At 44.7% G+C, this 11,413-nt stretch overlaps 2 protein-coding genes across 3 annotated transcripts in view; both read left to right on the top strand.

Moving 5' to 3' along the window:
• Positions 1 to 1,191: 1,191 nt before the first annotated feature.
• as3mt (arsenite methyltransferase) lies at positions 1,192 to 6,263 on the top strand. The gene is made up of 11 exons (XM_035179806.2): positions 1,192 to 1,294; positions 1,538 to 1,586; positions 1,831 to 1,958; positions 2,070 to 2,220; positions 2,663 to 2,799; positions 2,896 to 2,965; positions 3,081 to 3,162; positions 3,242 to 3,373; positions 4,508 to 4,647; positions 4,735 to 4,857; positions 5,915 to 6,263. The coding sequence occupies exons 1-11, from the start codon at positions 1,278 to 1,280 to the stop codon at positions 6,020 to 6,022; spliced, it is 1,137 nt and encodes a 378-aa protein (XP_035035697.2). The 5' UTR covers positions 1,192 to 1,277; the 3' UTR covers positions 6,023 to 6,263.
• Positions 6,264 to 7,173: 910 nt separating this feature from the next.
• cnnm2b (cyclin and CBS domain divalent metal cation transport mediator 2b) overlaps positions 7,174 to 11,413 on the top strand; it is a 35,487-nt gene continuing 31,247 nt past the window's right edge. For both annotated transcript variants that reach the window (XM_035179648.2, XM_035179638.2), the window contains exon 1: positions 7,174 to 8,824. In XM_035179648.2, coding sequence (XP_035035539.1) covers positions 7,336 to 8,824 — 1,489 coding nt within the window. In that variant the 5' untranslated portion in view covers positions 7,174 to 7,335. The remainder of the gene's footprint in view (positions 8,825 to 11,413) is intronic.

The following is an 11,413-nucleotide window of genomic DNA, read 5'->3' as shown; positions in this document are numbered from 1 at the left end:
AAACATAACACACATAAAATACTAAAAAGCCAGAGTAGGCAAATTAAAAAAGCAACTATTTACAAATCTGATAAGAATAAGAATAAGAAGTCCTTCATTAGTCCAGCAATGGGGAAATTTGCAATATTACAGCAGCAAAAAGACATCAGCAGTAATAAGTAGACACATTAAAGAAATATATAGAAAAATATGAATGGAAATAAACATATATACAGTGTTAAGAAATATATTATGTGAGAGAATACGTACAGTGAATTCATTGCACATTAACCGTTTATATTGCACAGACATGATTATGGCACAGTGAACATTGCACAGTTGAGAAGTGTTAAAGTGACAGTCGGTGCATGTAGTTTTACTGGGAGCAGAGCTGGTTGTACAGTCTAACAGCTGCAGGAAGGAACGACCTGCGGGGGGGGGACTGGTTGTCCATCAGAGAAGACAGCTTCGCCATCATCCTCCTCTGTCCCACCACCTCCAGTGGGTCAAGGGGGTATCCCAGGACCGAGCTGGCCCTCCTGATCTGTCCGTCCAGTCTCCTCCTGTCGGCAGTAGAAAAGCTTCTGCCCCAGCAAACTACTCCAAAGAAGACAGCAGATGCCACCACAGTCATAAAAAGTCTTCAGGAGCGCCCCCTGCACTCCAGAAGAGATGATGTAGATCCATGTGTTATATAACTTACTGTGCTTACACAACTTTTGGTATATTGCATTTGATAAAAAATTGATTGCGATAACTATTGATAAGGTTCTCTTGCCTAGTATATTTCAACTTTGGACTCAATTTAGCTTTTCCTCGTCTTGATGACCTTTTTTGCCCTTTACCCAAAAACCCATTCATACAGTTCATCCATGTGCAGCACTTCCTCCTCCACACATCACTCACACTGCCAGCACAGCAGTCATGGGCAACGTGGGGTTCAGTATCTGAACCACCGAACCATCTGGTAAGTGGACGACCCGCCCTACCACAGCTGCAGAAGTTCTCAAGGTTCATCCATTTAGATGATGGGTATTCTGTGTTGACATGGTGAACATACTTTTAATAAATAAATCTAAAGAGACCCTGTTAATTCATTCCAGGGGACACACATGGATATCTTCCATCTTGTAGGGTTGCTCAGCTGAGAGGGAACTGGGAACCTCTGCTGTGCCAACTGTGATTCCAGGCGGTGACAGACAGGGCGCGCTGCTGAGCAGGAAGTGAACTGTAAACATGGGTTCACAGTATAGACTGAATATAACTGCGCTGCTGCGGTGGACTTTACACTCGAGACAATGGCTGAAGACAAGAGGTAAGAAAGATCACCCTGAGAACTTCACTTTGGGCTTTGTCATCCTCACATATTATCTCTAAGCTGGGTCCGATTTCAATCTTCTAACAGCACGTTAGCGTGAGAAGCGAGTTACACATGTTTACATGCGATATTACAACTGTGAACTGGTGTTAGCAGGTTAGAGGAAAGTTAAGTAAACTCTGTATTGTACATGGAGCATTTAAAGTATATTAAGTATATTATGTATACTTATATTTACAGTACTTGTGGAAAAGGCTTCCATGAAGGCGCCGTTCACGTGGACGTGAAGGTAACACATCTTACATGTCACACTGGTCAACCTAGCTTAAATGCTGTAATTAGCCTTAATTAGCTTTGATTAGCATGCTAAAACTCTGCTGATGTTTATTAAAATGATAATGTTGTTGCTCAGTGGTGCTTGTACCTCAGTGATGTCTAAATAAAGCTCTGTAGTGGTCTGTAATGGGTCACCTCTGACCTGTGTGTGTGTGTGTGTGTGTGTGTGATGTGGGGACACTTGTTGCCTTGAGAAGGATTATTATGGAAACAAGCTGAAGCAAAGCTCTGACCTGAAGACCAACGCCTGTGTGGCTCCAGCCAAGCCCATCCCTGCCTTCATCCGCCAGGCGCTGAAGAAAGTGCACCCTGAAGTCACTGCCAGGTGTGTTGTTGTTGTTGTTGTTGTTGTTGTTAGTGCTGCACTCTCCACTCTTGTCTTCTCCCTGCGACAAACTGACTCTGGCTGTTCACTGTGTTTCCCTCTCCTCTTCAGGTACTATGGCTGTGGCCTGGTGGTGCCGGAGTGTCTGGAGGACTGTATCGTCCTGGACCTGGGCAGTGGCAGCGGGAGGGACTGCTACATGCTGAGCCAGCTGGTGGGCGAGAAGGGCCATGTCACTGGCATTGACATGACTGAGGACCAGGTACTGTGCGTCAGCATCACAGTGTGGCTCACTGATAGGCTGTAGTAGCCTCTTGAGGCATTGCACGCCCCTGCATAGTTAAATGATGTATGGATTGTATTGATGGCTATTAATGGCTTATACAATTTTCCAATTTGGATTATAGAAGACAAAAATCAGCTCATCACTCTGCTTTGTCATATTACTTTACACTTGGCAAATAGCGTTAAATGCAACCAGACATGGGCTCCACAGTAGAGCCTGACTGTAGGGATTTTTACTGGCCAATGCCGATACCAATATTAGGGAGTAAAAAACATTCCAATTATTTAAATAAAATTGGCAAGATGTCGTTATCACACCCACATGACAAAGAAATGCAATTATGGCTTAATATTTTACAGTTTAACCGCAAGAGTGTGTCCCCCAACAGCAACACTTCAGAGTCTGTGTTCTCTTCCAGCTCAAAGTGGCCAGGACGTATGTGGACTACCACATGCAAGAGTTTGGATACAAGAAGCCCAACATCAGTTTTGTCATGGGCTACATCGAGGCCCTAACAGAGGCGGGTCTAGAGAAGAACTCATTTGATATCATCATGTAAGATATCGTTCAAGTTTCTCTTTGTTTCACGTTTTAATGCTCTGCGATACTCAAGAAATTGTGTTGAGATGTTGGTTTCCTGCCGTCACATAGTTCCAACTGTGTGGTGAATCTGTCTCCAGACAAGAGGCAAGTCCTGGCTGAAGCCTACAGCATCCTAAAGGTAGGCTATTTTAGACCAAGCTCACAAATATGACAACAATGCCATAATAAACAGCGCCATTAAATCTGTTTACTCTGATCCTACCTGGATACGCTGTTCCTCTGTTGGTCATCAGGACGGTGGTGAGCTGTATTTCAGTGACATCTACAGCAGTGACAGACTGACAGAGGAAATAAAGAATCATAAAGTGCTATGGGGTATGTCACATAAATATTCTGTTGCCACACAAGACAACAGACACCTGCCAGAGTATCAGAGTGTGGTTTGTCTTGGCAGGTGAATGCCTTGGCGGAGCGCTCTGGTGGAAGGACCTGCTTAGATTGGCTGAAGAAGTTGGCTTCAGCCCCCCGCGGCTGGTCACAGCCAGTGTCATCACCGTCGACAACAAAGATCTAGAGGACATCCTGGGTTTGAAACCTTTTTCTTGTGTTTATTTCTTTTTGTGTATTGCCTTATTTGCCTGTTTTTTAACCCCTGATGTGGGTGGATTTGCACTAATGAGAATTCATTTTCAAACTGGTTTTGCAGTTACGATATTACAACAAATTGTAAGATTATATGAATATAGCTGAAGCATTTAAGTGTGCATTACTTAATCTTTCCACTTATTCTTGGTAATTAATCTTCTGCTTAGGTTGAAGAGGGTGCAGAATGATGTGAGGTCACCGGACTTCATGAGCCAATGTTGTCCCAGATGTATCAGAGCTAGCAATTTGCCAGAGTTCACACAGTCCATGGAAGAAGTCTAATTAGCCTTAGTAAAGTAGAGACTGCTGCGTGAGTGTACCATGGGTACGTAGTGCCCTCAAGATAAGGTGACCGGTCAAGTTAGGTTATTAGTATTTACAATACTTTGAGTTACAACACAGCTACCATTTCCTTCACCCCAGCTGATTCTTAAATGACAAACAAAACTATGCATTTTTTTTTTTTTAGACACCTTGTGGTAATGTTGACTGTGGACTGATCGGCCGTTAGTGTACAAGAAATTATCTTACAGAACTGTTTTGTATTTAATAGGAAATGATCCAAGATGTCAATTGAACTGAGTTTGTAAAACTTCTAATATTGAAAACTTCATAAATGCCAGTACATTGTTTGTGTTTGTGGGATTTTATGCGAGTCCAAGTTTGAATTTGCAGTTTGTCATACAGTGTTTTCTATAATAACACAATAGGTATATTACACAACATAATTATGTAAATTTAATGGCCATGCTGTTGCTTTTTAAGAAGGCTTGATTTTGTGTTTCCACTAGTGTTGGTCCTATATTTAGTTTTGACTGTAACCTTCTTTTTTGAGAGATTGATTGATGTTTACATAATTTACATAATTTGATAATTGCACATAATTATTGAGTGAATTAGACTTGTGGGGTTAAATGTAATTTCTCCAGCACAGCTCTGTTTCATGTTTTATTCAGGTTTACATATAAAGCAGACCAAATCCTAACTATGCTCTTGAATCACAGTCTAAAGGTTAATTGACGTTATAGATTGTTGTACCTCATTTATTTATTTCTTTACTCTTCTTATAATACAGGTAACTTCAAGTTTGTCTCTGCCACATACCGACTGTTTAAGGTCCCTAAAGGCAACACCAAGCCCAGTCAGGTCATATATAACGGCGGCATTACTGGAGTAGAGGACAGCTTCCAGTTTGACAGTCAGTACACATTCAAGGTGAGTAGATCCAGCAGTGTACCTGCAGTTATGTCTATTGCACATGCACATGCATCAAATGGTACCAAATGTGGGCGTCTTTCACAGGTCGATGGAGTAGTGGATGTGGACGGAGAGGTGGCCAGTATCCTGAAACATTCCAGATTTGCAGGGGATTTCACTATCCAGCCGTCTGGAGGCCCTGGCGGGTCATGTGGAGTCAAACCTACGGTCAGCGTCACAACTGAATTCTTAAAAAATGTGAAAATGTCCGATCGGTCTGTGAGCGCTAGATGTCAGTATGTTTGTATTATCCGTTTGAAATGTGCGACACACCCAGAGAGGCCAGAGTGAACAAAGTCACACACACACACACACACACACACACACACACACACACACACACACACACACACACACACACACACACACACACACACACACACACACACAACAGGATGCATGCTGCAAGCTCTTACACACACACACACACACACACACACACACACACACACACACACACACACACACACACAGTCACATACCCACTCAGACATACAGTACATACACACACATCCACATGCACAAGGTCAAGCAGCTGTCTTGGAGTCATAACCAGACTCTGGAGTCATGCTGGGAACCTTGAACAGGAAGGAATGTGTTCTCCTCTCAGCTAACGGAATGCCATCTTATCAGCCGTCATGGCCATTGTGTGTGCACATGCAAACACACACACAAGCATGCGAAAGCATGTCTTCAAACACAACAACATGTTTTTTAATGACTACTCAAATCCTTTAATCACTCGTAACACTTGCTTTCTGCTATTAAGGGATTTTCATTCTGTTTTGTGGAAAAAACACATGCATTTATAATCTCAGTTATTTATCAAAACCTGTGCCTTGGTTTAACCTTTGGACTGCCCCTCTGAGGCCAAATCAGACCCTATACACTTTATTCCATTCAACAACACTAGTTGGTGATAATAGCCATAAAAAGTCTTTGGTCTTGTTCTTAGAGGCGCAACTACTGTGAAATGAACAATCAGTGTCTGATAACAGACACCAGGAGTATAAATTAATTTATAGAGCTCAGTGAACAACAACTTTTTACCCAACACGTTTGCAGAATGTCACATTAACCTGTTTGATACTGGAAAATATGAGAATGTTCTTCAAGCCTTACTCTTGTCTTGGATGAAACTCAATTTTTATGTAATGTTAAAAACAAACCTGAAATCAGGTCATAAACTGATAATGATCTCTAACTCTTTTAACAATTGATACAGGCAAAAGTGGAGGATCCTTTCCAGTTGGTTCTTCAGCTGGAGAAACAAGGACCAGGTTCAACCACAGGGGGGTGCTGCAGCACAAAGTCTGCGACCTGCTGCAAATGATGATGGGAAGAGCTCAGCAAAATGCAGGCCCAGCATCACACTGTGTGCATTACAGCTGTGACTGTACTAAATTCCTTTTTCATAATACATAGTGAAATATGTGTAATTAACTTTGTAATTAATTCTACTGATCTTATGCTTACTTACTTACTTACATATAAACATATTCAGATAATGTATAATTCAAGTTTTAATCTAAGAATAATGTGATGTGAATAAAACGACTATGGCCGTGACAATATTTTTTGCCTTTTGCTTGCATCATTATTCTTCTCTGTTAGTGTTCCACTTTTGCCACTACAGTACTTCTGTTACAATACTTTTAATTTAACGGAATAATTTGACATTCACATTAGTGTGAGCTTTGCAACTTTGTTGTTATTATTATTATTATTATTACTATTATTGTTATATGGGTAAATTTCTATGAATGGATGATATACATTTTCAATCAACTGAATGTATTTATGTTCAGTGGACATCATATTGTGTGTTTTTACATCAAGAACAATTTCAGAAATAGTAAATGGATATTCGATTTTAAACAGGCCTTCTTATTATATAAATAATAAATTAATAAATAAGTAATAAATGTATAAATCTGAGGGATCAAATAAGGGGATAGGTAATAATTTTTGTAGTTTACGTGTTATAGAACAAATTGGGTTTTTATTTTAACTACCTTTTGAAATAATTTTGGGTTTCTTGTGAAACATCAAATAATTGATTGTCTCCCGGTCAGTTAAACTCTTTCAAATCAAACAATCTGAGAACACAACATTATTATTGAATTCATTTTCATGGGGAGCGCTTCTTTATAAAAAGTTTGGAGTGTGAGCTACAGGTGCATCAGCGTGTCCTTTAACCGTGTGATGCGATGCATAAAATGTAAATCTCCATATGACATCTCATTATAAATGCAAAATCATTCCCTTGCATTGACTGACATGTCAGAGCTGTGAGTCCCGGATCCGCTGCAGTGGGTTCATGTTGGAAAAGTCACGAGCAGAGTCCTGTCTCTTAACATGAGGTGCACTTGTTTTGGAATTTGATTCGCCGACTACGCCGCGCACGCCCCGCCCCCTGGCCGGCGGCGCCCCCTCATTGGCCGCGGCCGTCGCCTGTCTCGGGGACATCAGGGGAGGCACGAGCTGGCCCGTAAGCCTGCGCTCGCGAGGCATCAGTGTCGGACACGTAGTGGGAGCGCGCGGGTCCCGATGCACAAGTGGCGGCGACCCTCTGCGGAGATGAAGGCGGACTCCGACGGGCTCTGAGTTTCCACTGCCCTTTTCATTCAGGAGCTCGGTTCGCCAATGGTTATCAATATGGCAGAGCCGTTATCCCAGGCACCCACTGCTACAAAAATGGCGTCACTGAACCGGGTCCGAGCTCTGGCGATGATTTTCTTAACTGTCACGGGCTGTTGTGTGGCCCCGACAAGTGGCAAGGAAGGGTCCGAGGAGACCGTCATCATCGGCCTGAGGCTGGAGGACACGGACGACATTTCCTTCATGGACAGGGGCTACCTGCGGGTGAGTGAGCGCTCCCGGTCGAAGCTGAGGGTCTACGGGCAGAACATCAACAACGAGACCTGGTCCAAGATCTCCTTCACGGAGCACGAGCGCAGCCGGAGCGTTGACAGCTCCTCGTGGGAGAACCAGAGCCAGGAGGACCCGTCCAGCGCGCATCCCTGCGGCATCAGGACTTCGGATATAATCATATTGCCCCACATCATCCTGAGCCGAAAGACGTCGGGAATAGTTGAAATCGAGGTCAAACCTCTGCGGAAGACGGAGAGGAGTAAATCGTACTACCTTTGCATCGCCACCTCCACACCGGCCCCAGCCGGGATGCACGACCCGTGGACGGAGACCACTTGGATCTACCACGACGGGGATGACACCAAAGTGATCGTGGTGGAGGAGAAAAAGTTTCTGCTGCCCTTCTGGCTCCAGGTCATCTTCATCTCCATGCTGCTCTGCCTGTCGGGCATGTTCAGCGGGTTGAACCTGGGGCTCATGGCCCTGGACCCCATGGAGCTCCAGATCGTCCAGAACTGCGGCACGGAGCGCGAGAAGAATTACGCGAAGAAAATCGAGCCGGTCCGCAGCCAAGGGAATTACTTGCTTTGCTCGCTCCTGCTGGGGAACGTGCTGGTGAACACCACGCTGACCATCCTGCTGGATGACATCGCCGGTTCGGGCTTGATCGCGGTGGTCATGTCCACCATCGGGATAGTGATCTTTGGGGAGATCGTGCCCCAGGCCATCTGCTCCAGACACGGCCTCGCGGTCGGGGCCAACACCATATTCCTCACCAAGTTCTTCATGCTGCTCACCTTCCCCGCCTCCTACCCGGTGAGCAAGCTGCTGGACTACCTGCTGGGACAGGAGATCGGAACCGTGTACAACCGGGAGAAGCTCCTGGAGATGCTGCGCGTCACGGACCCGTACAACGACCTGGTGAAGGAGGAGCTGAACATCATCCAGGGCGCGCTGGAGCTCAGGACTAAGACCGTGGAGGACGTGATGACGCCGCTGAGAGATTGCTTCATGATCCCGGGGGACGCCACCCTGGACTTCAACACCATGTCCGAGATCATGAGGAGCGGCTACACGCGCATCCCGGTGTTCGAGGGCGAGAGGTCCAACATCGTGGAGCAGCTCTTCGTCAAGGACCTGGCCTTCGTGGACCCGGATGATTGCACGCCGCTCAAAACCATCACTAAGTTTTACAGCCACTCGTTGCACTTTGTGTTCAATGACACCAAGCTGGACGCGATGCTGGAGGAGTTCAAAAAAGGTGAGGCAGCCCATCACACTATCTCCTTTATTAAGAGTGAAACGTTCTCAGTTTGACACCACCCTTGACACCTCTAATGCCAGGTGAAAGGGTCACTGCCTGACCGGTCAGAGAGATCTCTTGACCCCTCAGGTGATAAAAGTTTATTGCACAAGCAGGTTGGCCTTCCACCTGTCCACCACCATCCCCCTGTGCAAGAGCCAGAGACAGACTGGTGAGTAATAGTGTGTCCCAGGTCCTACAGCCTCTTACAGCTCTTCCCTTTCAGGATGCCACTGCTTTGTCCATCTGAGTCCTGGGAGCCAATCCCCCAAAAATGTGCATAACCTGATTTTTTGTTCTTGTAGGTTTTTCTTTTTGGGGAGTAGCAGGATAAATTCTTGTCCCCTTCAAGATTTAACAAGAACTTCCAGGTAGCGGAGGACAGGGAGGAGGAGGAGGATGGGGTTGTTGTGGCACTTCTCACTAAAGTGCCCACATCAGGAGTGAGGTGAACTTGCCACAGCCTCACTGGTCACTTCCTGTGAAGGGGAGGAGGAGGAGGAGGAGGAGGAGGTGTCCTTATCTTTCTCCATCGCTTCCATTCAGCGTTAATGTTCACACAGTCTCTCTCTCTCCTCATACACTCTCTGTCTTGCTTTCCTTGCCCTCCTCCCATTCATTCACCCCCTCCATCTCTCACTCTCTCTCTCTCTCTCTCTCTCTGATTTGTGAATGCATTAGGACATGTGGGAATGGTGCAACGGCAGTGCTGAGGTTATCAGGTGGGGGCATCTTGTTTGAGAACCTGCTTAAATCCCCCCTCTTGCCTCTCCTGTGCTTTGCCTCTTAGTGATGGTGGCGATAACTCCTTTTTGCCCAGCCCTGGAATGCAGTCGTGTGGATAATGAATAACAGCCTCTAACACCCTCGAGCCCCCCATGTGTTGTGTTTGTGTATGCGCATGGTGTTTGAGAAAGATGTTTACCTCGCCCATGGTTTACCTGGTGTTTTGCATAGCACACCCCCTCCTCTCCCTGTTGTTGCCTCTGACTTATTCCTGGCAGTGTGTGTAGATGTGAGCCTGTTCTCTCTTCCTGGCAGCCGTAGGAGTGATTCACAGAAACACCTGTCGAGCAGCCGATTTCCCAACATCCACAATGTGAGGGGAAAAAGCACTGATAGATGCATCGCGTGCTCATTCGAATATTCACTTCCCTTTTAAGAGGATTAATTGGGGGGTTCAGAGCTACTCATTGAGCTCCATTACCAGAAATTAGGTGTAGTTCTCCATGCCAAATTAGCATTACATAATATACTCACGGGGGGGGGGGGGTTTCATCACCGCTGACTATTTAAAGACGTGCAGTAGTTCTGAGCAAAACAAACAATAAGGAGGAGTTACTGCCCCATGTTATATTATTACTATATTAATATTACAGAATATAATTCCTGCAGTATAACCTCCCTCTCTATAACGGATTATACCCTTTTATTATATTTTATTTCACTTTAAAGTCAATTTATCTTTGACTGCTGGTCCGACATAACAAGGAATGTGAAGGTGACACTTTGGACACCATGGGAAACCGTCCATCCATCCATCCATCCATCCATCCATCCATCCATCCATCCATCCATCCATCCATCCATCCGTCCATCCATCCGTCCATCTATCCATCCATCTATCCATCCATCCATCCATCCATCCATCCATCCATCCATTCATAACAGGGACTGGAGCTAATCCCAGCTGTCATTTGCTATACACTCTGCACAAGTCCCCTGTGTATCTTTGGGAAATTATTAATTTAAATAATAATATCTTATTTCTTATATACATTGGAAATATAATGGTATATATCATACTATTTTCGGGCATTTTATCAAAAAAACAATTAGCAAATTAATTGAGGAAAATACCGGACCTAATTCACTGACAAACAGCTTGAAGTGTGTGTCGTTAAAGATCCTGAGATATGAGCGTGAAAGTAAAGTTTGCTGTGCTGCTGCAGGATCAGAGAGAATCCATAAATTGTTGCTGTACATATCATTTCATCATATCATCAGTCACATCTCAATGAGGTTCATATAAAACAAATAACTCCAGGGCTGACTGGGTTTAAAATCAACTGGCAGTTCACTGGAGTTTTTAGGTATCTGTGCTGTTCACTAAAAGACAAACACATTATGTTGCCAGCGTACTTGATGCTATACCTTTAGCGAGTAATGGCCAAAGTAGGGTGTCTCTGCTGCTGGCCAGGTGCCAGAGGGAATTCGCCTTTAGGCTTCTCATGGAAGTCATAAGCAACTGTTGCAGGGAAGGCGGCGGGGTCAAAGTTCCCTGTCAATCTGGCTCTGTTCGCGGCGCACACTCAGTTCAAAGTGCTTTGTATTGTAAGTCACTGTTAATTAATTTGATGCCGCTTGTGGAGCTGCACAGTCGTCTGAAGTCTGTTACAAAAAAATCCCAAAACCCACACCGCGTCGCTCGCGCTGGACACCGTGTCCGAGTGGCCGGCGCTGCTTTGTGTTGGATCTGAACTTTGTGACTGACTAGATTTATGTTATGCTCGTGTTCTCAATTTAACAATGTGACAGAACTCACTG

The sequence above is a fragment of the Hippoglossus stenolepis genome, chromosome 2 (genome assembly GCF_022539355.2).
Source record: "Hippoglossus stenolepis isolate QCI-W04-F060 chromosome 2, HSTE1.2, whole genome shotgun sequence".
Taxonomy (NCBI): domain Eukaryota; kingdom Metazoa; phylum Chordata; class Actinopteri; order Pleuronectiformes; family Pleuronectidae; genus Hippoglossus; species Hippoglossus stenolepis.
This window is presented reverse-complemented; position numbering and strand designations above follow the sequence as displayed.